This window comes from Gopherus evgoodei, chromosome 2 (genome assembly GCF_007399415.2).
Source record: "Gopherus evgoodei ecotype Sinaloan lineage chromosome 2, rGopEvg1_v1.p, whole genome shotgun sequence".
Classification (NCBI taxonomy): domain Eukaryota; kingdom Metazoa; phylum Chordata; order Testudines; family Testudinidae; genus Gopherus; species Gopherus evgoodei.
The window spans coordinates 284,938,486-284,963,031 of NC_044323.1; the positions used below are offsets into that span (position 1 = coordinate 284,938,486).

At 42.6% G+C, this 24,546-nt stretch overlaps 5 protein-coding genes across 7 annotated transcripts; 3 read left to right on the forward strand and 2 right to left on the reverse strand.

The window, feature by feature from the left end:
* Positions 1 to 340: 340 nt before the first annotated feature.
* LOC115645069 lies at positions 341 to 1,796 on the forward strand. The gene is made up of 2 exons (XM_030549471.1): positions 341 to 965; positions 1,101 to 1,796. Exons 1-2 carry the CDS (start codon positions 684 to 686, stop codon positions 1,794 to 1,796), a joined length of 978 nt encoding a protein of 325 aa, XP_030405331.1. The 5' UTR covers positions 341 to 683.
* A 358-nt stretch (positions 1,797 to 2,154) lies between these two features.
* On the forward strand, positions 2,155 to 6,921 carry LOC115647133. 2 transcript variants are annotated; one of them, XM_030553873.1, is made up of 5 exons: positions 2,155 to 3,058; positions 3,161 to 3,226; positions 5,492 to 5,599; positions 5,734 to 5,880; positions 6,020 to 6,921. In XM_030553873.1, exons 1-5 carry the CDS (start codon positions 2,959 to 2,961, stop codon positions 6,769 to 6,771), a joined length of 1,173 nt encoding a protein of 390 aa, XP_030409733.1. In that variant the 5' UTR covers positions 2,155 to 2,958; the 3' UTR covers positions 6,772 to 6,921. The 2 variants fall into 2 exon arrangements, with proteins under 2 accessions (XP_030409733.1, XP_030409734.1); XM_030553874.1 differs by lacking the exon at positions 5,734 to 5,880.
* On the forward strand, positions 5,285 to 8,070 carry LOC115645070. The gene is made up of 2 exons (XM_030549472.1): positions 5,285 to 5,294; positions 6,921 to 8,070. Exon 2 carries the CDS (start codon positions 6,934 to 6,936, stop codon positions 8,068 to 8,070), a length of 1,137 nt encoding a protein of 378 aa, XP_030405332.1. The 5' UTR covers positions 5,285 to 5,294; positions 6,921 to 6,933.
* A 1,029-nt stretch (positions 8,071 to 9,099) lies between these two features.
* Positions 9,100 to 13,876, reverse strand: LOC115647135. 2 transcript variants are annotated; one of them, XM_030553875.1, is made up of 5 exons: positions 12,973 to 13,876; positions 12,805 to 12,870; positions 10,429 to 10,536; positions 10,149 to 10,295; positions 9,100 to 10,009 (listed from the first exon to the last, which is right to left on the reverse strand). In XM_030553875.1, exons 1-5 carry the CDS (start codon positions 13,070 to 13,072, stop codon positions 9,258 to 9,260), a joined length of 1,173 nt encoding a protein of 390 aa, XP_030409735.1. In that variant the 5' UTR covers positions 13,073 to 13,876; the 3' UTR covers positions 9,100 to 9,257. The 2 variants fall into 2 exon arrangements, with proteins under 2 accessions (XP_030409735.1, XP_030409736.1); XM_030553876.1 differs by lacking the exon at positions 10,149 to 10,295.
* A 353-nt stretch (positions 13,877 to 14,229) lies between these two features.
* LOC115645071 lies at positions 14,230 to 15,685 on the reverse strand. Its single transcript, XM_030549473.1, has 2 exons — positions 15,061 to 15,685; positions 14,230 to 14,925 (listed from the first exon to the last, which is right to left on the reverse strand). Exons 1-2 carry the CDS (start codon positions 15,340 to 15,342, stop codon positions 14,230 to 14,232), a joined length of 978 nt encoding a protein of 325 aa, XP_030405333.1. The 5' UTR covers positions 15,343 to 15,685.
* Positions 15,686 to 24,546: the final 8,861 nt, after the last annotated feature.

Below are 24,546 nucleotides of genomic sequence, written 5' to 3' on the forward strand. Positions count from 1 at the left end.
CCACATGACCGGAAGCAAAGTGGGTCATGTGACCCCTCTAAGAACTCCTCCCACCACCCTCTACCAATCAGGAGGGGTTTCCTCCCGAAAGGACCACCCCAAGAGGAGATTTGACCAATCAGGGCAACTTCCGGGGGCGGGTGACCTATCTAGAAGTGGGTCATGTGACCCCTCTAAGAACTCCTCCCACCACCCTCTACCAATCAGGAGGGGTTTCCTCCCAAAAGGACCACCCCAAAAGGAGATTTGACCAATCAGGGCAACTTCCGGGGGCGGGTGACCTATCTAGAAGTGGGTCATGTGACCCCTCTAAGAACTCCTCCCACCACCCTCTACCAATCAGGAGGGGTTTCCTCCCGAAAGGACCACCCCGAGAGGAGATTTGACCAATCAGGGCGACTTCCGGGGGTGGATGACCCCGTCTAGAAGAGGGTCATGTGACCCCTCTAAGAACTCCTCCCACCACCCTCTACCAATCAGGAGGGGTTTCCTCCCGAAAGGACCACCCCGAGAGGAGATTTTGACCAACCGGGGTGACCCCTCTAAGAACTCCTCCCAAGGCCCTCCGCCAACCCGAGTGCAGCACCAATACCCCATAAGTACCAGCGCCGAACAGAGGAGGCCATTTTTCTTACCAAGGACACGTGTTTTAGAAAGCGTGGAAAGGCTGCTCAGAGGAAAACATGGACTCCTTTACCACCCCCGTTAGAGCTTCGGACTTTGTTTTACCCCCGAGAGTCTTTGACCGTCCACGGAGAAAACGTTACATCAGCGACAGTTCTGAGGAGGAGGTTGTGACTGCGGGGAGCCCTTTGGCCCAGCCGTTGTTGGATACGCCGGAATCCGACCCCGAAACTCTTGTGAGACATCCCAAAGAGCCTGATGACCTCTCTTTGTCCACCCCCTCAGATCGCCGCTTGGGAGAGTCACCGGTGGACAAGGCAAATGGAAAAGATGGCACTCAGGTAAATGAACGATTAAGAAATGGCGGTAGAGGAGGGGGTGGGTAATGAAGCTAGGAACCAGGGGTTTGCGTAAATTAAAAAAAAAACCCAGCAGCTGGGGTACTTACTCTGTTTCTTTTTGTGAAAATCTTTCAGGAGCTCGACGATGCCTTTCTAGAGGACCCAGAGCCCCTGGACAGCGTTGCATCAAGCAGTGAAGATGAACCGGGCCCACCATGTTTTTGCTCAACACCAATACAAATTGTTGAAGAGGGCTCCGAGGATGATGGGTTTGAAGAGTTTAGGAGGAGGCTAGGCATAGAACTGTCCGAGCCAGTGCCACGTCGTGAGCGTAAAAAAGTTATGCGGATTATTGTACGCGTTGCTGTTTATGCTGTCCTTAAACACTGCCTTAGGGAAAAGCTTTTTGAAGATTGTGAGGGCTGTGTCATTGATGCGCCAGCCCAACGGCACCATGACTGTGTGACTTGGACTTCAGTGGATATAAACTGCAAGCTCCGGGCCCTGTGTGCTGAGCTGTGTTTGGAAAGCTTACTAAACACTGTTATTGCCATAGGTTATGCTATGCAATGTCTGTGCCTAACCCAAGAACATTTAGCACAAGGGGTGACTTTGATAAATGCTGTGCAATTCAGTGGAGACCCTGACCGTGTTTTAAAGAAAATGACCAAGCCGGAAGATGCCTGCTTACAACGTTATATTGACCGTCTAGTTCGCACAAGAAGTTACAGAACCCTGCTTAAGAAAAAGAATATTTGTAAGAAATCTAAAAGGATTAAGTTAGAGAATGGTGAGGGTGCAAACATGCGATATAAAACTTGGCAGCTGTAAATTAAAAAAAAAAAAGGGGGGTGGGTGGGTTTGTGACTATCTGTGTTTTGTTAGAAGGCTTTTGGCCCTTAAGTTTTAATAAAGCATCTTGGTTTGTTTTTAAGGAGTTGTATGTCTTTTTAAAATAAATAAATAGTTTTGTGAGAATTAGTTTTTGTGTTTGTGTGTGTGTGTGTGTGTGTGTGTGTAAAAGACATTCATTTATAGCAAAAAGCTGAAATGCATGTTGTGGGAGGGGAAAAAATCCTAAAAAACAAACAAACAGGATAGTTCAGACATGTTTGAGTATAATACAGTTGTTATGGAGAGCTGCTTTTACCAGCAGGACCAAATATTGGTTTTTTTCATCCCATGTCCCTAAGTGGCTCTCTCAGGGATTGAACTCCCAACCTTGGGTTTACCAAGCCATTACTTAAGCCACTGAGCTATCCTGCTTGTTGAAATAAATAGGTTTAAGCACACACCCCACCCTCACTGAATAGCCAGAATGTTTGCAATTACTTACCTTTGTTCCTGTAGGGTTACAATTGATTAGTGAGTTGGATGGTGAGTTCTGATTAATATGAAACGCTATTGGACAGTTTAAATGTAACCAGGGGTAATGGTGAAGCACTATTGGGCAGTTTAAAAGACCCAGGAGTTGGTGGAATGCTATTGGACAGTTTAAATGTAACCCCTGGGGTAAAGGTGGAGCACTATTGGGCAGTTTAAAAGACCCAGGAGTTGGTGGAATGCTATGAGTCATTCTTGCTAGAAAAACACCTCACCCCCAAACTTTAAGCATGAAAGAAACAACCCCAAGACATTAACTGATTTTGCAAAAGGGGACCCTGCACTTGGAAATGGGGTACTGTTTAACACTGTAAGAAAGCCACAAATGTATTTTAACTTACAGGGGTGGAGGAAGCCCTATTGTGTATATAGCATGGTTCCCACAACAGAGATACAAAAGGGTGTTCTGCAGAATCTATTATTTGAGAGCTGTGGTGATTAAATTAACCTGTTAGCAACTATGTTGAAACAATGGGGCTAAGAGGGTATAAAAACCTTAGGTATGCTGCAGTCTGTCCTTTTAACAGAAAATCTTTTTACATAACTGCTGGACTGCAAAAAGAGGTAAGCTTGCTGTCTCTAACTCTGAAACTACTGCCACTTTTTGCCCATGCTGTCTTTAGTAAATAATGGTGCCTATGCTTATTGCAGTGTGATCTGTTTTAGCATGGAACCAGTAACTTCAAACTGCATTTTACCACCAGGCCAAGGTAAAAACCATTTTAACTATAGTTAGCTTAATACTGTTAATTTTAAAAAAGTATAGGGATTTGGTGGTAATGCTAACATGTTTGCTTGTTTTTAACCTGAAGGCCCACACACACATGGGGGGAACCAGAACAATCATGTTCCAGCAACACTTTATCCCATAGTGAAAGGTAACTTTTTTTACACAACTGGTTTTTAAAATGCATGTGGGGTTTTTGAAAAGTGTGTGGCTGCAAGCTTGATTTGGGATGGGGGTGGGGTGGGGTGGATTTGTGAAGGCATAGGTTTTTTACAAAAGTATTTGGTTTGTTTTAAACAGGTTTTTTTTTTGTTACTGTACATAATGTGGTGTGTGTTTAAAATGGGCTTTGAGGGGAAAGGCCCAAACTCATGGGCTTTTAAATGCAGAGGGGTAGGGTGGGCTGCAACTGGTTTTTAAATGCATGTGGGCTTTTGAAAAAGTGTGTGGCTGCAAGCTTGATTTGGGATGGGGGGGTGGGGGGGATTTGTGAAGGCATAGGTTTTTTACAAAAGTATTTGGTTTGTTTTAAACAGGTTTTTTTGTTACTGTACATAATGTGGTGTGTGTTTAAAATGGGCTTTGAGGGGGAAAGGCCCAAACTCATGGGCTTTTAAATGCAGAGGGGGTAGGGTGGGCTGCAACTGGTTTTTAAAATGCATGTGGGCTTTTGAAAAAGTGTGTGGCTGCAAGCTTGATTTGGGATGGGGGGGGTGGGTGGGGGGATTTGTGAAGGCATAGGTTTTTTACAAAAGTATTTGGTTTGTTTTAAACAGGTTTTTTTGTTACTGTACATAATGTGGTGTGTGTTTAAAAATGGTCTTTGAGGGGAAAAGACCCAAACTCATGGGCTTTTAAATGCAGAGGGGTAGGGGAGCTGCAACTGGTTTTTAAATGCATGTGGGCTTTTGAAAAGTGTGTGGCTGCAAGCTTGATTTGGGATGGGGGGGTGGGGGGGATTTGTGAAGGCATAGGTTTTTTACAAAAGTATTTGGTTTGTTTTAAACAGGTTTTTTTGTTACTGTACATAATGTGGTGTGTGTTTAAAATGGGCTTTGAGGGGAAAGGCCCAAACTCATGGGCTTTTAAATGCAGAGGGGTAGGGTGGGCTGCAACTGGTTTTTAAATGCATGTGGGCTTTTGAAAAGTGTGTGGCTGCAAGCTTGATTTGGGATGGGGGGGGTGGGGGGGATTTGTGAAGGCATAGGTTTTTTACAAAAGTATTTGGTTTGTTTTAAACAGGTTTTTTTGTTACTGTACATAATGTGGTGTGTGTTTAAAATGGGCTTTGAGGGGAAAGGCCCAAACTCATGGGCTTTTAAATGCAGAGGGGTAGGGTGGGCTGCAACTGGTTTTTAAATGCATGTGGGCTTTTGAAAAGTGTGTGGCTGCAAGCTTGATTTGGGATGGGGGGGGGGGGGGGGATTTGTGAAGGCATAGGTTTTTTACAAAAGTATTTGGTTTGTTTTAAACAGGTTTTTTTGTTACTGTACATAATGTGGTGTGTGTTTAAAATGGGCTTTGAGGGGAAAGGCCCAAACTCATGGGCTTTTAAATGCAGAGGGGTAGGGTGGGGTGCAACTGGTTTTTAAATGCATGTGGGCTTTTGAAAAGTGTGTGGCTGCAAGCTTGATTTGGGAGGGGGGGGGGGGATTTGTGAAAGCATAGGTTTTTTACAAAAGTATTTGGTTTGTTTTAAACAGGTTTTTTGTTACTGTACATAATGTGGTGTGTGTTTAAAAATGGGCTTTGAGGGGGAAAGGCCCAAACACATGGGCTTTTAAATGCAGAGGAGTGTGTGTGTGGGGGGGTGCAACTGGTTTTTAAAAGGCATGTGGGTTTTTGAAAAGTGTGTGTGTGGCTGCAAGCATGATTTGGTGTGTGTGTGGCTGCAAGCTTGATTTGGGATTGGGGGGGGGGATTTGTGAAAGCATAGGTTTTTTACAAAAGTATTTGGTTTGTTTTAAACAGGTTTTTTGTTACTGTACATAATGTGGTGTGTGTTTAAAAATGGGCTTTGAGGGGGAAAGGCCCAAACACATGGGCTTTTAAATGCAGAGGAGTGTGTGGAGGGGGTGCAACTGGTTTTTAAAAGGCATGTGGGTTTTTGAAAAGTGTGTGTGTGTGTGTGGCTGCAAGCATGATTTGGTGTGTGTGTGTTATAAAGCTGGGATGGGGGGGGCAAGGGGGATTTGTGAAGGCATAAGTTTTTTTAAAAAGTATTTGGTTTTTACTGTGCATAATGGATTTTTAAAAAGCAGTTTTTGGTTTTTATTTTGCAAAATAAGATGTTTATTGTAGGGCCAGAAATGATTATTTTGTTGTAAAGCTATGATTTTTAAATAGAAAAACACCCTGCTGAATGAATATATATAATTTAAGTTTTACAAGATGGTTTTATGTGTTTGCTCCACAGTACTGTCAAAACATGACCAGAGGGAAAACAAACTCAAAAGAAAAAGAGAGGAGACAGCTGAAAAGGAAAATTCACCAGCATCAGTGACTGATGGACGGATGAAGCCTAGTAAATATATTTGGCTTATTGGTTTAGTTGTTCTATGAGGTTTTGTATTTTAAGTAAATACATAGGTGTGGGTGAGAGAGAGATGGTAAGGTTCAGGTTTTTTTTGTAACATGTGTTTTTTTTTCCCCTCATAGGCATGGGCAACCTTTCTGAAAATACTGTAGTCAGCGCTACAAGGACACCTCCTCCAGAACCACCAAAGAAACTCAAAAGAAAAAGAGAGGAGACAACTGAAAAGGAAAATTTACCAGCATCAGTGACTGATGGACAGATGAAGCCCAGTAAATATATTTTGCTTATTGGTTTAGTTGTTCTATGAGGTTTTGTGTATTAAGTAAATACACAGGTGTGGGTGAGAGAGAGAGAGATGGTAAAATTCAGTTTTTTTTGTAAACTGTTATGGTTTCTTTCCCCTCATAGGCATGGGCAACCTTTCTGAAAATGCTGTAGTCAGCGCTACAAGCACACCTCCTCCAGAAGAACTACCAAAGAACCAAAAATCTGCTTTGAGACCTTTAACAACGCAAAACAGCACTGAAGTGCAGATGAAGCATCCGGGCAGCCCAGACCTCATATACGTGAAACCCAAGGACAAAACAAAAGACTCTGGTAAAAAGCAACCACACAAACACAACTCCAGTTGCTCAGCGGCTACAGCCACACCAAGCCCTGAGAAAACTGTGAGCGAAAATGCCCACATTCACAAACCCAGAGCACGCACTCTAGGGGTTCTGAAGGTGCGCAAACCTGGAGCATGTGATGTATGGGCTCCATATAAAAAACCATGGACTAGAAGCTTCTGCGATGCCAAGGTGTTGCAACCACACAAACACAATTCCAGTTCTTCAGCGGCCACCGCCACAGCAAGCCCTGAGAAAACTGTGAAAGAAAATGCCCACGTTCACAAACCCGGAGCATGCGCTCTAGGGGTTGTGAATAAAACACCGAGCACTGACAAAACATTCTCCCAAAACCATAAGCTCGCCACAGCTCCCCCAAGTTCTAGTGTTTGGGAAGAGTTTGATGCTTCCATCAGAAAAGTGATGGATGCTGTATCCTCGGGGAGTCTAAAAGAACGGCCTTCTAGAAAGACTTGGGAAAAATATGATGCTTTGTTCAGAGCAATGTTAAAAGACAGGAGGGCTGAAAAGGGTGTCTCTGAGCAGGCATGACTAGTCGTGGAAAGGGGCCTGGGTAAAAGGGGCACCCTCCAGAGTACACATCAGCTTATGTGTAAACAAAAGGGGGGACAGCGCTTGAGGGATAAACGGATGGCTGCCAAAAAGTTTCAGGCCAGGGTGGCTGTAAAAATCTTAAAAAGGGCTAAAGAGGTAATGAGGAAAAAAAAACAAAGAGAGATGCCTCCTACTGGAGGCTCTCAGACTGGCTTCTCTGAAAATGGGGAGATGGAATCAGACTCTGGTTTAGCAAATTCCCCAGAGGGCTCTCTAGACAGGCCCCATTCTACTTCCAATGACCCTCATGGAGGCTTCTCAGAGTTTGACTCCCAAATAGCATCTGATGTAGAAGATCCCTCTAATGATCCCATAGAGGAACCCCCAAGTAACCCCGAAAATGCAGAGGTGTATATGGAAAGAGTGAGAAGTTGGCAACATGAATTACCTAGATTTGGGGGGTCAGTATATTGTGAGGAATTTCGTTTTGTCAATCTTGAGCAAGTAAATTCAGCTCAGCAGGTTGTTGAAGCCATACACCAAGGAATACAGTTGGTGCTCGATGATGTTAATGGTAGGGTAGGCCCTGATGATTACGTTCAGTTACGTTTAGAGAGCCGTAATTTAGCTAACCCTTTGTTTTCAGTCAGAAGAACTAGGGATGAGCTATCTGCTGAGGATTTCTTAAATCAGACCTCAAAGCTGCTACAGAGCAATAGAGAGTTGCATCTCGATGGGACATTGCGCCTTGTTGTGACAGTTGTGAAAAACAGGGGTGGGGGTGCTCGTAGAGTTTTAAATTCTATCCTTAGTAGTCAAATTATTCATAAAAAAAGACAGTGTTTGGTAGACCTGACTTACACCGGTACCAATCTGTGTTTTGCTGGTGGCCTTTTGGCCGTCATGTCCGATCGTAAACCTACGGACACGGAATTGTTAGCGGAGGCGAGAAAGTTGCATGAGAAACTGGGGTGGTCAGATCAAAAAAAGATTCTGGTCAGTGACGTAGCAAAGTTTGAACAGCATTTAGGAGTGAACATACACGTGGTGCTTTATACGGAAAAAGGTGGCTGGGGCTTTTTTAAAACAGGAGGCCTCACGTACCCCAAGACTTATTTCATCCTGTTGCACGATGAGCATTACTATGGAGTTCTGGATGTGAAAAAGTTGTTTGGAGCGAAAAATTATTGTGAGTTTTGCCACACGCTGTCTGAGCACGTTACACTCAAGCAGAGGCGGCAACGATACCTACAAGAGTGGTCGTGGCTGTACACCGTGTGGCAAAACTCACAATAATTTTTCGCTCCAAACAACTTTTTCACATCCAGAACTCCATAGTAATGCTCATCGTGCAACAGGATGAAATAAGTCTTGGGGTACGTGAGGCCTCCTGTTTTAAAAAAGCCCCAGCCACCTTTTTCCGTATAAAGCACCACGTGTATGTTCACTCCTAAATGCTGTTCAAACTTTGCTACGTCACTGACCAGAATCTTTTTTTGATCTGACCACCCCAGTTTCTCATGCAACTTTCTCGCCTCCGCTAACAATTCCGTGTCCGTAGGTTTACGATCGGACATGACGGCCAAAAGGCCACCAGCAAAACACAGATTGGTACCGGTGTAAGTCAGGTCTACCAAACACTGTCTTTTTTTATGAATAATTTGACTACTAAGGATAGAATTTAAAACTCTACGAGCACCCCCACCCCTGTTTTTCACAACTGTCACAACAAGGCGCAATGTCCCATCGAGATGCAACTCTCTATTGCTCTGTAGCAGCTTTGAGGTCTGATTTAAGAAATCCTCAGCAGATAGCTCATCCCTAGTTCTTCTGACTGAAAACAAAGGGTTAGCTAAATTACGGCTCTCTAAACGTAACTGAACGTAATCATCAGGGCCTACCCTACCATTAACATCATCGAGCACCAACTGTATTCCTTGGTGTATGGCTTCAACAACCTGCTGAGCTGAATTTACTTGCTCAAGATTGACAAAACGAAATTCCTCACAATATACTGACCCCCCAAATCTAGGTAATTCATGTTGCCAACTTCTCACTCTTTCCATATACACCTCTGCATTTTCGGGGTTACTTGGGGGTTCCTCTATGGGATCATTAGAGGGATCTTCTACATCAGATGCTATTTGGGAGTCAAACTCTGAGAAGCCTCCATGAGGGTCATTGGAAGTAGAATGGGGCCTGTCTAGAGAGCCCTCTGGGGAATTTGCTAAACCAGAGTCTGATTCCATCTCCCCATTTTCAGAGAAGCCAGTCTGAGAGCCTCCAGTAGGAGGCATCTCTCTTTGTTTTTTTTTCCTCATTACCTCTTTAGCCCTTTTTAAGATTTTTACAGCCACCCTGGCCTGAAACTTTTTGGCAGCCATCCGTTTATCCCTCAAGCGCTGTCCCCCCTTTTGTTTACACATAAGCTGATGTGTACTCTGGAGGGTGCCCCTTTTACCCAGGCCCCTTTCCACGACTAGTCATGCCTGCTCAGAGACACCCTTTTCAGCCCTCCTGTCTTTTAACATTGCTCTGAACAAAGCATCATATTTTTCCCAAGTCTTTCTAGAAGGCCGTTCTTTTAGACTCCCCGAGGATACAGCATCCATCACTTTTCTGATGGAAGCATCAAACTCTTCCCAAACACTAGAACTTGGGGGAGCTGTGGCGAGCTTATGGTTTTGGGAGAATGTTTTGTCAGTGCTCGGTGTTTTATTCACAACCCCTAGAGCGCATGCTCCGGGTTTGTGAACGTGGGCATTTTCTTTCACAGTTTTCTCAGGGCTTGCTGTGGCGGTGGCCGCTGAAGAACTGGAATTGTGTTTGTGTGGTTGCAACACCTTGGCATCGCAGAAGCTTCTAGTCCATGGTTTTTTATATGGAGCCCATACATCACATGCTCCAGGTTTGCGCACCTTCAGAACCCCTAGAGTGCGTGCTCTGGGTTTGTGAATGTGGGCATTTTCGCTCACAGTTTTCTCAGGGCTTGGTGTGGCTGTAGCCGCTGAGCAACTGGAGTTGTGTTTGTGTGGTTGCTTTTTACCAGAGTCTTTTGTTTTGTCCTTGGGTTTCACGTATATGAGGTCTGGGCTGCCCGGATGCTTCATCTGCACTTCAGTGCTGTTTTGCGTTGTTAAAGGTCTCAAAGCAGATTTTTGGTTCTTTGGTAGTTCTTCTGGAGGAGGTGTGCTTGTAGCGCTGACTACAGCATTTTCAGAAAGGTTGCCCATGCCTATGAGGGGAAAGAAACCATAACAGTTTACAAAAAAAACTGAATTTTACCATCTCTCTCTCTCTCACCCACACCTGTGTATTTACTTAATACACAAAACCTCATAGAACAACTAAACCAATAAGCAAAATATATTTACTGGGCTTCATCTGTCCATCAGTCACTGATGCTGGTAAATTTTCCTTTTCAGTTGTCTCCTCTCTTTTTCTTTTGAGTTTCTTTGGTGGTTCTGGAGGAGGTGTCCTTGTAGCGCTGACTACAGTATTTTCAGAAAGGTTGCCCATGCCTATGAGGGGAAAAAAAACACATGTTACAAAAAAAACCTGAACCTTACCATCTCTCTCTCACCCACACCTATGTATTTACTTAAAATACAAAACCTCATAGAACAACTAAACCAATAAGCCAAATATATTTACTAGGCTTCATCCGTCCATCAGTCACTGATGCTGGTGAATTTTCCTTTTCAGCTGTCTCCTCTCTTTTTCTTTTGAGTTTGTTTTCCCTCTGGTCATGTTTTGACAGTACTGTGGAGCAAACACATAAAACCATCTTGTAAAACTTAAATTATATATATTCATTCAGCAGGGTGTTTTTCTATTTAAAAATCATAGCTTTACAACAAAATAATCATTTCTGGCCCTACAATAAACATCTTATTTTGCAAAATAAAAACCAAAAACTGCTTTTTAAAAATCCATTATGCACAGTAAAAACCAAATACTTTTTAAAAAAACTTATGCCTTCACAAATCCCCCTTGCCCCCCCCCATCCCAGCTTTATAACACACACACACCAAATCATGCTTGCAGCCACACACACACACACACTTTTCAAAAACCCACATGCCTTTTAAAAACCAGTTGCACCCCCTCCACACACTCCTCTGCATTTAAAAGCCCATGTGTTTGGGCCTTTCCCCCTCAAAGCCCATTTTTAAACACACACCACATTATGTACAGTAACAAAAAACCTGTTTAAAACAAACCAAATACTTTTGTAAAAAACCTATGCTTTCACAAATCCCCCCCCCCAATCCCAAATCAAGCTTGCAGCCACACACACACCAAATCATGCTTGCAGCCACACACACACTTTTCAAAAACCCACATGCCTTTTAAAAACCAGTTGCACCCCCCCACACACACACTCCTCTGCATTTAAAAGCCCATGTGTTTGGGCCTTTCCCCCTCAAAGCCCATTTTTAAACACACACCACATTATGTACAGTAACAAAAAACCTGTTTAAAACAAACCAAATACTTTTGTAAAAAACCTATGCTTTCACAAATCCCCCCCCCCCATCCCAAATCAAGCTTGCAGCCACACACTTTTCAAAAGCCCACATGCATTTAAAAACCAGTTGCACCCCACCCTACCCCTCTGCATTTAAAAGCCCATGAGTTTGGGCCTTTCCCCTCAAAGCCCATTTTAAACACACACCACATTATGTACAGTAACAAAAAAACCTGTTTAAAACAAACCAAATACTTTTGTAAAAAACCTATGCCTTCACAAATCCCCCCCACCCCCCCCCATCCCAAATCAAGCTTGCAGCCACACACTTTTCAAAAGCCCACATGCATTTAAAAACCAGTTGCAGCCCACCCTACCCCTCTGCATTTAAAAGCCCATGAGTTTGGGCCTTTCCCCTCAAAGCCCATTTTAAACACACACCACATTATGTACAGTAACAAAAAAACCTGTTTAAAACAAACCAAATACTTTTGTAAAAAACCTATGCCTTCACAAATCCCCCCCACCCCCCCCATCCCAAATCAAGCTTGCAGCCACACACTTTTCAAAAGCCCACATGCATTTAAAAACCAGTTGCAGCCCACCCTACCCCTCTGCATTTAAAAGCCCATGAGTTTGGGCCTTTCCCCTCAAAGCCCATTTTAAACACACACCACATTATGTACAGTAACAAAAAAACCTGTTTAAAACAAACCAAATACTTTTGTAAAAAACCTATGCCTTCACAAATCCCCCCCACCCCCCCATCCCAAATCAAGCTTGCAGCCACACACTTTTCAAAAGCCCACATGCATTTAAAAACCAGTTGCAGCTCCCCTACCCCTCTGCATTTAAAAGCCCATGAGTTTGGGTCTTTTCCCCTCAAAGACCATTTTTAAACACACACCACATTATGTACAGTAACAAAAAAACCTGTTTAAAACAAACCAAATACTTTTGTAAAAAACCTATGCCTTCACAAATCCCCCCACCCCCCCCCCCCATCCCAAATCAAGCTTGCAGCCACACACTTTTTCAAAAGCCCACATGCATTTTAAAAACCAGTTGCAGCCCACCCTACCCCCTCTGCATTTAAAAGCCCATGAGTTTGGGCCTTTCCCCCTCAAAGCCCATTTTAAACACACACCACATTATGTACAGTAACAAAAAAACCTGTTTAAAACAAACCAAATACTTTTGTAAAAAACCTATGCCTTCACAAATCCCCCCCACCCCCCCATCCCAAATCAAGCTTGCAGCCACACACTTTTTCAAAAGCCCACATGCATTTAAAAACCAGTTGCAGCCCACCCTACCCCTCTGCATTTAAAAGCCCATGAGTTTGGGCCTTTCCCCTCAAAGCCCATTTTAAACACACACCACATTATGTACAGTAACAAAAAAAAAACCTGTTTAAAACAAACCAAATACTTTTGTAAAAAACCTATGCCTTCACAAATCCACCCCACCCCACCCCCATCCCAAATCAAGCTTGCAGCCACACACTTTTCAAAAACCCCACATGCATTTTAAAAACCAGTTGTGTAAAAAAAAGTTACCTTTCACTATGGGATAAAGTGTTGCTGGAACATGATTGTTCTGGTTCCCCCCATGTGTGTGTGGGCCTTCAGGTTAAAAACAAGCAAACATGTTAGCATTACCACCAAATCCCTATACTTTTTTAAAATTAACAGTATTAAGCTAACTATAGTTAAAATGGTTTTTACCTTGGCCTGGTGGTAAAATGCAGTTTGAAGTTACTGGTTCCATGCTAAAACAGATCACACTGCAATAAGCATAGGCACCATTATTTACTAAAGACAGCATGGGCAAAAAGTGGCAGTAGTTTCAGAGTTAGAGACAGCAAGCTTACCTCTTTTTGCAGTCCAGCAGTTATGTAAAAAGATTTTCTGTTAAAAGGACAGACTGCAGCATACCTAAGGTTTTTATACCCTCTTAGCCCCATTGTTTCAACATAGTTGCTAACAGGTTAATTTAATCACCACAGCTCTCAAATAATAGATTCTGCAGAACACCCTTTTGTATCTCTGTTGTGGGAACCATGCTATATACACAATAGGGCTTCCTCCACCCCTGTAAGTTAAAATACATTTGTGGCTTTCTTACAGTGTTAAACAGTACCCCATTTCCAAGTGCAGGGTCCCCTTTTGCAAAATCAGTTAATGTCTTGGGGTTGTTTCTTTCATGCTTAAAGTTTGGGGGTGAGGTGTTTTTCTAGCAAGAATGACTCATAGCATTCCACCAACTCCTGGGTCTTTTAAACTGCCCAATAGTGCTCCACCTTTACCCCAGGGGTTACATTTAAACTGTCCAATAGCATTCCACCAACTCCTGGGTCTTTTAAACTGCCCAATAGTGCTTCACCATTACCCCTGGTTACATTTAAACTGTCCAATAGCGTTTCATATTAATCAGAACTCACCATCCAACTCACTAATCAATTGTAACCCTACAGGAACAAAGGTAAGTAATTGCAAACATTCTGGCTATTCAGTGAGGGTGGGGTGTGTGCTTAAACCTATTTATTTCAACAAGCAGGATAGCTCAGTGGCTTAAGTAATGGCTTGGTAAACCCAAGGTTGGGAGTTCAATCCCTGAGAGAGCCACTTAGGGACATGGGATGAAAAAAACCAATATTTGGTCCTGCTGGTAAAAGCAGCTCTCCATAACAACTGTATTATACTCAAACATGTCTGAACTATCCTGTTTGTTTGTTTTTTAGGATTTTTTCCCCTCCCACAACATGCATTTCAGCTTTTTGCTATAAATGAATGTCTTTTACACACACACACACACACACACAAACACAAAAACTAATTCTCACAAAACTATTTATTTATTTTAAAAAGACATACAACTCCTTAAAAACAAACCAAGATGCTTTATTAAAACTTAAGGGCCAAAAGCCTTCTAACAAAACACAGATAGTCACAAACCCACCCACCCCCCTTTTTTTTTTTAATTTACAGCTGCCAAGTTTTATATCGCATGTTTGCACCCTCACCATTCTCTAACTTAATCCTTTTAGATTTCTTACAAATATTCTTTTTCTTAAGCAGGGTTCTGTAACTTCTTGTGCGAACTAGACGGTCAATATAACGTTGTAAGCAGGCATCTTCCGGCTTGGTCATTTTCTTTAAAACACGGTCAGGGTCTCCACTGAATTGCACAGCATTTATCAAAGTCACCCCTTGTGCTAAATGTTCTTGGGTTAGGCACAGACATTGCATAGCATAACCTATGGCAATAACAGTGTTTAGTAAGCTTTCCAAACACAGCTCAGCACACAGGGCCCGGAGCTTGCAGTTTATATCCACTGAAGTCCAAGTCACACAGTCATGGTGCCGTTGGGCTGGCGCATCAATGACACAGCCCTCACAATCTTCAAAAAGCTTTTCCCTAAGGCAGTGTTTAAGGACAGCATAAACAGCAACGCGTACAATAATCCGCATAACTTTTTTACGCTCACGACGTGGCACTGGCTCGGACAGTTCTATGCCTAGCCTCCTCCTAAACTCTTCAAACCCATCATCCTCGGAGCCCTCTTCAACAATTTGTATTGGTGTTGAGCAAAAACATGGTGGGCCCGGTTCATCTTCACTGCTTGATGCAACGCTGTCCAGGGGCTCTGGGTCCTCTAGAAAGGCATCGTCGAGCTCCTGAAAGATTTTCACAAAAAGAAACAGAGTAAGTACCCCAGCTGCTGGGTTTTTTTTTTAATTTACGCAAACCCCTGGTTCCTAGCTTCATTACCCACCCCCTCCTCTACCGCCATTTCTTAATCGTTCATTTACCTGAGTGCCATCTTTTCCATTTGCCTTGTCCACCGGTGACTCTCCCAAGCGGCGATCTGAGGGGGTGGACAAAGAGAGGTCATCAGGCTCTTTGGGATGTCTCACAAGAGTTTCGGGGTCGGATTCCGGCGTATCCAACAACGGCTGGGCCAAAGGGCTCCCCGCAGTCACAACCTCCTCCTCAGAACTGTCGCTGATGTAACGTTTTCTCCGTGGACGGTCAAAGACTCTCGGGGGTAAAACAAAGTCCGAAGCTCTAACGGGGGTGGTAAAGGAGTCCATGTTTTCCTCTGAGCAGCCTTTCCACGCTTTCTAAAACACGTGTCCTTGGTAAGAAAAATGGCCTCCTCTGTTCGGCGCTGGTACTTATGGGGTATTGGTGCTGCACTCGGGTTGGCGGAGGGCCTTGGGAGGAGTTCTTAGAGGGGTCACCCCGGTTGGTCAAAATCTCCTCTCGGGGTGGTCCTTTCGGGAGGAAACCCCTCCTGATTGGTAGAGGGTGGTGGGAGGAGTTCTTAGAGGGGTCACATGACCCTCTTCTAGACGGGGTCATCCACCCCCGGAAGTCGCCCTGATTGGTCAAATCTCCTCTCGGGGTGGTCCTTTCGGGAGGAAACCCCTCCTGATTGGTAGAGGGTGGTGGGAGGAGTTCTTAGAGGGGTCACATGACCCACTTCTAGATAGGTCACCCGCCCCCGGAAGTTGCCCTGATTGGTCAAATCTCCTTTTGGGGTGGTCCTTTTGGGAGGAAACCCCTCCTGATTGGTAGAGGGTGGTGGGAGGAGTTCTTAGAGGGGTCACATGACCCACTTCTAGATAGGTCACCCGCCCCCGGAAGTTGCCCTGATTGGTCAAATCTCCTCTTGGGGTGGTCCTTTCGGGAGGAAACCCCTCCTGATTGGTAGAGGGTGGTGGGAGGAGTTCTTAGAGGGGTCACATGACCCACTTTGCTTCCGGTCATGTGGCCATCTTGACCCCGGAAGTAATACCCCCATAGGGTGGGACTTCCGGTGACAGGTGGGAGGGACTAGAGGGGTCAAGGGGCGGGGTTAGGGGCGGGGTTAGGGTTTGATTGATGGTAGGGCCCTTATACTACTCTCCTTGGGTCTTAAAACCAGGAGAAATAAACCATCCCCCCTCCTTTCCCCCTCCCAGACTTTCCGCTCCCTGGGTTACCCTGAGAGGCTACGCTGATCCAAACTCCTTGGATCTTAAAACAGACAGGAATTAACCTTCTCCCTCCTCCTTTCCCCCCACCAGTCCCTGGTGAGTTCAGACCCAATCCCCTTGGGTCTTAAAGGGGGAAAAAATCTATCAGGTTCTTAAAAAAGAAAGCTTTAATTAAAGAAAAAAAAAAGTAAAAATTATCTCTGTAAAATCAGGATGGAAAATGTTACAGGGTAGTCAGATTCATATAGCCTAGACGGACTCCCTCCCCACTAGCCTGATATTCCAAGTTATACACATTCACAAGTTAGGAAAACAAACATAAGACTAATCCACCTTTTCTAGCTAGTACTTACTATTTTGAACATGAGAGACTGTTTCAGAAAGATTGGAGAAACCTGGGGTGCACGTCTGGTCTCTCTTAGCCCCAAGAGCAATCAATTAACAAAACAAACAGCACAAACAAAGACTTCCCTCCACCAAGATTTGAAAGTATCTTGTCCCCCGATTGGTCCTCTGGTCAGGTGCCAGCCAGGTTTACTGAGCTTCTTAACCCTTTACAGGCTAAAGAGACATTAACCCTTAACCATCTGGTTTATGACAACAGGATACTGAGCTAGATGGACCTTTGGTCTGACCCAGTACAGCTGTTCTTATGTTTTTATGTTCATCTGTAACCTATCATTTAAATCAGCTTCTGTACCAAATGACTTGAGGATAGCTTGAGGATATAACTTGAGGATATGACACCAAGTTTTTAAAAAGTCTCTAGAGGTGACCTACAGGCCAGTAAGCCTCACTTCAGTACCGGGCAAATTGGTTGATACTATCATAAAGAATAAAACTGTCAGACACATAGATTAACATAATTTGTTGTGAAATAGTCAATATGGTTTTTGTGAAGGGAAATCATGCCTCATCAATCTACTAGAATTCTTTGAGGGGGTCAACAAGCATGCGGACAAAGGAGATCCAGTGGATATAGTGTATTTAGATTTTCAGAAGGCCTTTGACAAGGTCTCTCACCAAGTCTCTTAAGCAAAATAAGCAGTCATGGGATAAGAGGAAAGATTCTCTCATGAATTGATAACTGGTTAACGACAGGAAACATAGAGTAGGAATAAATGGTCAGTTTTCAGAATGGAGAGAGGTAAATAATGGTGTCCCCCAGGGATCTGTACAGGGCCCAGTTCTATTTAACATATTAATAAACAATCTGGAAAAAGGGGTAAACAGTGAGGTGGAAAATTTGCAGATGATACAAAACTACTCAAGATAGTTAAATCCCCGGCAGACCACGAAGAGCTACAAAAAGATTTCACAAAACGGGGTGACTTGACAACAAAATGGCAGATGAAATTTAATGTTGATAAATGCAAAGTAATGCACAGTGCAAAACATAATCCTAATTATACGTATACAATGATGGGGTCTAAATTAGCTGTTACCACTCAAGAAAGAGATCTTGGGGTCATTGTGGATAGTTCCCTGATATCATCCACTCAATGTGCACCAGCAGTCAAAAAAGTGAACAGAATATTTGGAATCATCAAGAAAGGGATGGATAATAAAAAAGAAAATATCATATTGCCTCTATATAAATCCATGGTATGCCGACACCTTGAATACTGCGTGCAGATGTGGTCGCTCCATCTCAAAAAAGATATATTGGAATTGGAAAAGGTTCAGAAAAGGGCAACAAGAATGATTAGGGGTATAAGAATGGCTTCTGTATGAAGAGAGATTAATAAGACTAGGACGTTTCAGCTTGGAAAAGAGACGACTAAGGGGGGATATGATTGAGGTCTTTAAAATCATGAGTGGTATAGAGAAACTAAATAAGGAAGTGTTATTTACTCCTTCTCATAATACAAGAACAAGGGCCACCAAATGAAATTCATAGGTAGCAGGTTTAAAACAAACACAAGAAAGTATTTTTTCACTCAACACACTGTCAACCTCTGGAAATCCTTGCCAGAGGGTGTTGTGAAGGCCAATACTAGAACAGGGTTCAAAAGGGAGCTAGACAGATTCATGGAAGATAGGTCCATCAATGGCTATTAGCCAGGATGGGCAGGAATGGTGTCCCTAGCCTCTATTTTCCCAGAAGCTGGGATTGGGTGACAGGGAATGGATCACTTGATGATAACCTGTCTGATCATTTTTATGAGGCACCTGCCATTGGCCACTGTCAGAGGACAGGATACTGGGCTTGATGGACGTTTGGTCTGACCCTGTATGGACATTCTTATGTAGTACTTCATGAGAACACTGTTTCTGGGCCACCTAGTTAACTCTATGCTATCTTTTTCAGGGCTCTAAAATTAATATGCAGAATCTGGGAGCTGGCTGCACGCTATTATTACAATAAATTATAGAGATCCTTTAGTGCTAGCCCAGTGCCCTAATGTAGCGGGAGCACAGTTATTTTTATTAGATTGTTACTGGTTTGCAGTAGCACCTATAATATGATAGATGCTTTCCAGGCATACAATAAGCAATGTCATGCTTGAAGGCACTCACAGTCAAAGGAGCATGGAGCAGTGTAAAATACACACTCATTCCAACTGAGAAGTAAACACAGAGTAACTGAGATTAACTGCTCAGAATGTCTGTGTACAGGTGCTCCAATCCAAGACTGCTGTGGTGATTACGGTCCTGTAAATGCTTTGATAACTTGGATAGATGGATTGCTTTTGTCAGCTACTCTGAACGAAACATTTGCTGCCTTTGCTCAGGCTTATAAAGAGAAAGATGAAGCCCGATGTGGATATGCAGAAAGCCTGCGAGTCAGAATAAATGTCTACTGATAAATTTGTATCAGGCAATTTTCAAAAAGTTATAAAATAAACTAGTAGGTAAATTCCATACTAAACTATGTATCAGAGGGGTAGTCGTGTTAGTCTGTATCCACAAAAACAACGAGGAGTCTGGTGGCCCCTTGAAAGACAAACAGATTTATTTGGGAATGAGCTTTTGTGGGTAAAAAACCCACGTCTTCAGATGCATGGAGAAGTGGGGTTTTTTACCCACAAAATCTTATGCCCAAATAAATCTGTTAGTTTTTAAGGTGCCACCAGACTCCTCATTTATACTGAGTCATAATCATCTCATCCTGAAGTACCAGCTGATCAAATAGCAACAACATCTAGCAGGGCAAAGAGCAGAAGACCTCAGATTTTTTAGATCAAGTAGTTATTAGTCTATCTGTTCCATCCCCTTACAGGAATAAAACCTGTCATAGCATTTCACCATGTGATTGGTCTCTCAGAATAACTTTTACTTGGGAAATTTACAGCGAATAACAATGAGGTTAATTTGCAGCTCAGCATACTAGTATCTGGTGCCTTGTAATTTGACAGAACCTTGGGAAAGTGTAATTGTTTTTTCACCCGGTAGTATCTGTACGTCACTAACACTCTTACTCAGATGCTTTCAGCTGGGACTCAGCCAGCATAAGCGTCACAAAGACAGAGTACATACCTTCATTAACCTGAGGTTATCCACTTGCTCAGATTTACTTTCCTTTAAGCCCATTCAAAGTGGAGATGACAAGTAAAGGCTCAGGAGGCAAATAAATGGAATGGTCCCTCAGCAGAAGGTCGCAGTTTGTTGTGTGCACATCGAGAAGTACACTATGTCTTTGCGTATCACTAAGTGTCAATGGAAAATGTGCTTTGTGTCAAAGAGGATGAACTGCAAAGGCTGCCAGAACTATCATTTCCATCTCACCACTGACATTTGAATCTCTGCACTAAAACTGGCTCTTGTCAAAATGCTGCCATCTGGTTCAATGAAAGAGAGAGTTCAATGCATTATGGTTATGATGGTAAAGACCTCCGAAGCCAAACTAGAATTGAGATTAGACGAATTCATTGTGAAACAGACCTATATATTGTAACTAATCTGTAGTCAGTTATGGTGCCCCTCTGCTAATTACCATGGTCATTGGGAGAGTTATGATGGTACTGAAGATTTCTGGGGCTTGAGATCACAGCAATTCATACACACTCTTGTGAGTGACTCAGTCCTGCCTGTTCACTCATCCATCATCCCCACTGTTTTCACAAGTGCAGCACTAGACAAAAACTGCAGGTATTGTAACCTATCTAATCTCAGCCTCGTGATTTTAGACGTTCTTTCAAAACACCACTTGTCTTCTCCATTTCTACAGTCCTGTGGCTAAAATAGGGAACTGGGAATCAGAACTCCCTGTGGGTTCCATATTCCTGTTTTACTAGCAAAGAGTGAAGCTGAATGCAGATTACATTGAACAGGCAGAACTTTATTAAACCCTGGGCCCTGCTGTCTCCATGTAGCTGAGTTGCCTCCAGCATAAATCCACCCATTTCCCCCTCTCACTCCAAATATCATGATACAATTCCCATTTCTCTCATTGGATGGTGATGTACCCCTAGGTAAGTCATGTCAGGCCTTCTATAAATCAGTCCACTTTGTTGTACCATGGAGAAACCATGCCAGGTTCTCAGATAGCATAATTCAGCAAAGTTCCAGTGACTCCAATGGAGCTACACCATTCTACACCATCTGATAATCTGGCCAATGAATACTTACCTAATTCACCTGCATATTGTAACAATAAATCAATGAGCCTAATAACCTACAAGCCTGATCAAAGGCCACTGAAATTAGGGGGAAGACTCCACTGGACTTTAATATAATTTGCGTTAGGCCCTATATTGTCACACATAAAAGGCAAAAGAAAGAAAAACAAAACTTAAGTCTCAATGAGAAAGCATGAGTCTGTGCGTATATCTTCTGAATTTAAGCGGGTGGCATCTCAATGCAAAATGACAGCTACCATGCCAGAAAAGGAGGAAGATTTCCCTCTATTTAAAGGTACAGCACACTAATAGCAGGTCCGAGTTACAGGCTCCACATATAAAGTGCAAAGTTGTCATCCTCTTCTTCTCTCTCTCCTCTAATCTGTCTATGAGGCCATTAAATGACTGTGAGATTATCTGATTAAAATATAATTATACAAACCATTGTTGCTACCACTGCTATATAATTCCAGCAAATCTTATGCAAACTATAACTCATGGCCAGAAAGAGTTAAGCAACTTGCAGCCTGCATGACCCAAAGCCCACCTTTAAAGTCATGTTAGAAAAGTATGCAAATAGTAATTAGGGTCATTCATGGTAGATAGGCTAGAACTTTGAAATGCAAATTTATATTGTTTGAAGTTAGAAGTGATACTAATTGTGTGTATCTTAGAAGTTAGCCATGTGAACTGTTCCTGTCTGTCACTCTAACTATTAATTCAAAGATCAAAAGGGAATATTAACATTTAGATTAATCTTGGGTGAAAAAACGTCATTTCTCTATATGTTTCTTTGAAGTTTGTGATAGACTGCCTAGTGGATAAATTGCCCTAAGTTAATTTGTGTAACTAATTACTGGTGGTGTTTAGAAAGCAGAAGGTTACATCAAAAGCTGATTGTTTACCCAGGACTGTATGGTCAAGTGACTGCTAGAAAACTGTATAAAAGACTGTTGGGTCCTGATTCTGTCATCTCATATCTGCTTAAGCTTCATCAGGGAAAGTTTGAATCGCCAGATTGAGATCCCAGTTATGCTGGTACTCCCTGAAGGTGATATTGGACTTTAGACTTAACCTGTGGACTGTATTCTAAAGGAACTTTCTGCAACTACAAAGCTCACCATCTCTACTATGTATCTGAACCTCAAGAATTGAACTCATGTCTGTATGTATATTGATCTTGCAACTATACTCTCTCTCTTTTGCTTTTTTGATAAATTTTGGTTTACTTAATAAGAATTGGCTGTAGTGTACATTTGGGTAAGATCTGGAATATTTATTAACCTGGGAGGTAATGTATAGCACCTTTTTTTCTATATGATGCAATAAGATTTTCACAAATTTTCGTCATATTTGGCTGGGGTACCTGGATGGAGGCCTGAGGCTGGATTACTTTAAGGGAACTGTGTTGTTGGGTTCTGGGCAACCAGTGAGGCAATAAAGAAGCTTTTTTATGCTGGCTTGGTAAATCTAAGTATTGAAAATATCCACCAGTTTTGGGGATTATCTGCCCCATTCTTTGCAGCTCACTCTAATTAAGTGACCTCAGCTGGCCCCCACTGGAACCCCAGTCACAATGACATAAAAGTTAAAAGGAAACAGAAGTTAATTTCAGTCTGATCAGACTGTGGGCATTGCATGCTGCTTTCTGATAATGATGTGTGCATTACACACAATAAACTGCTGCTCTAGAGCTCTAAAAAGGCTTGTGTGTTATTCGACTTCCATAACAATGTTTTTCTCACATACATGCTGTGCTTTAAGCCCCTGTGACAAGAACAGTTTGAGGGCAGCTTGAATAATCCAAATGGATAAAAGAACATTATATTTGATTTTGTTTTGCTGTTCATTTGGGTCCAAGCCAGAAGCAAACTCAATGGACCAGGTTCTCAGGTGGTGTACACTGATCAGTTGTAAGTCAGTCAGCTGACGCCAGTGGAACTAGGCTGGTTCACAGCAACGGAGGATCTGGCCCAGGTTGTTTAAAACAGAAAGAGACAAGTAGCTTAGAATGATTAACAATTGTTTTTATTTCTTCACCCTAATCATCTTGCAACTGCCGAAGGATGTCACAGAGCTCCCAAAGCCAGCAGCCAATATGAAAGGATAACGAGAGAAGCTTTTCTGCTGATTTTATTTTTAACTTGAATACAAAATACTAATTTCAAGTCAGAAGCTAGAATCTTACTGTAATAACTTCACTTACGGCAAAACAAACAAGCCAATACACAGCCAGATACCCGTAGCCTACAGTATGTTAATATATACAAATATCAAAAGCTTCAGGAAAATTTCGTAATTAGAGGAAATCCTTCAGTTCGCTAGAAGTTCACTGTAAGTAAATAAGAAAATAACTGAGAAATAATTACAAATGAATATAGGCTGAGTCTTCATTTACTTTCAGCTGTCATGTTCTACCCCAGAGTTCGCGGCACTTCAGTGGAGTGTTGAAGGGTTTCTGGGCAATGAACCATGGTTGCAAAGGCTTGCTCACACGATTAGCTTTTTACTCACATGTGTAAGAACTACTTGGGTGCATAAAGATTTGCAGGATGCAGCCCTTACAAGTCTAGAAACTAGCAACCCTGGGAATACAACAACAAGCAGAGAACCTAGCAGTGGTAATGGGATCCCATAAATAGCTGGCATAGGGGAAGTTTACCAAAGGTGGATAGTGAGTCGAGTTGGGCAAAAGCTGGAAGTTGAAGCTAGATACAGTCAGATTGGCAATAGGGCACTTTTTTTTCTTTAACAGTGAGGGTAATTAGCCATGGGAACAACTTAACCAGGGTTGTGGTGGCATCTAAATCACCAGCAATTTTAAAATCTGAATGGGATTTTTTTTTAAAAGATCTGCTCCAGCTCAAAGAGGAATCATTTCAGGGAAGTTCTATGGCCTGTGTTATACAGGAGGTCCTACTAGATGATCACAGTGGTGCCTTATGTCCTTATAATGTAGGAATCTATGAAGCAGTCCTGCAAAGGCATACACACCTGCATAACCTTTATGTAGAGCCTTGAGTGGAGACAAATTTATACCTGTGGATGTGGATAACCACAGGTATAAATCCATATCCGTGGAATTGCAGGGCTCTACCTTTACGAGATAAGCAGCCGCATTTGATGTCAATATGAATATTCATCTCAGTAAACTTATGTACATGAGTAAATCTTTGCAGGATCCAGATCTTAGTCTACTAAACTGTCACATTTTCTGGAGAAGATTACAAAATACTGATTTAGTCCTATTTTGAGCTAGTTTTTTATTGAAATTGATTCTAGTTCTATACTGATCTAGTCCTATATTGATCTAGATTCTAATCCAGCCACCTGTCTTGGAATAGTATCTTCTGTACATTCCCAGGGTTTTTGAAAAACCTAGTTTCTGATGCATCCAATGATGAAGCTTTTTCAATTTTTCCAGGAAGGCTGGGAAGGCTATTCTAAAGTCAAACTGACCTTACAGGAAGAAAATATCCTAGGGTTCATGGATAATTGCTCAAAAATAAGGAGAGAAAGTATTCCTGAGGATGGTTTAGAAAAAATAAATGAATTGTGTTGACTTGTTTAGTGTAATCTGAAGATGTCAATCATCCAGTATCTCAATTTCCATCAGGCCATGATCCTGGAAACATCTGCGTGAGTAACTTTGTGTAACCCACTGCTGAGTGCGTGTTACAGGCCTCCCTCTGTGGTGAGCCACAGAAGATATAGGCTGTTACCGTCTCCAGTGAGGGTAGGAGCTGTCTATGTG

Excerpts from the sequence above, each read along its gene's own strand:
- LOC115645070 (XM_030549472.1), top strand. The coding sequence starts at position 6,934 with ATGAGGAAAAAAAAACAAAGAGAGATGCCTCCTACTGGAGGCTCTCAG.
- LOC115645069 (XM_030549471.1), top strand. The coding sequence starts at position 684 with ATGGACTCCTTTACCACCCCCGTTAGAGCTTCGGACTTTGTTTTACCC. Across the intron at positions 966-1,100 it reads ATGGAAAAGATGGCACTCAG|GAGCTCGACGATGCCTTTCT; the intron begins GTAAATGAACGA and ends AAAATCTTTCAG.
- LOC115645071 (XM_030549473.1), bottom strand. The coding sequence starts at position 15,342 with ATGGACTCCTTTACCACCCCCGTTAGAGCTTCGGACTTTGTTTTACCC. Across the intron at positions 14,926-15,060 it reads ATGGAAAAGATGGCACTCAG|GAGCTCGACGATGCCTTTCT; the intron begins GTAAATGAACGA and ends AAAATCTTTCAG.
- LOC115647133 (XM_030553873.1), top strand. The coding sequence starts at position 2,959 with ATGCTGTCTTTAGTAAATAATGGTGCCTATGCTTATTGCAGTGTGATC. Across the intron at positions 5,600-5,733 it reads TGATGGACGGATGAAGCCTA|GCATGGGCAACCTTTCTGAA; the intron begins GTAAATATATTT and ends TTCCCCTCATAG. Across the intron at positions 5,881-6,019 it reads TGATGGACAGATGAAGCCCA|GCATGGGCAACCTTTCTGAA; the intron begins GTAAATATATTT and ends TTCCCCTCATAG.
- LOC115647135 (XM_030553875.1), bottom strand. The coding sequence starts at position 13,072 with ATGCTGTCTTTAGTAAATAATGGTGCCTATGCTTATTGCAGTGTGATC. Across the intron at positions 12,871-12,972 it reads CATTTTACCACCAGGCCAAG|GCCCACACACACATGGGGGG; the intron begins GTAAAAACCATT and ends TTTAACCTGAAG. Across the intron at positions 10,296-10,428 it reads TGATGGACGGATGAAGCCTA|GCATGGGCAACCTTTCTGAA; the intron begins GTAAATATATTT and ends TTCCCCTCATAG.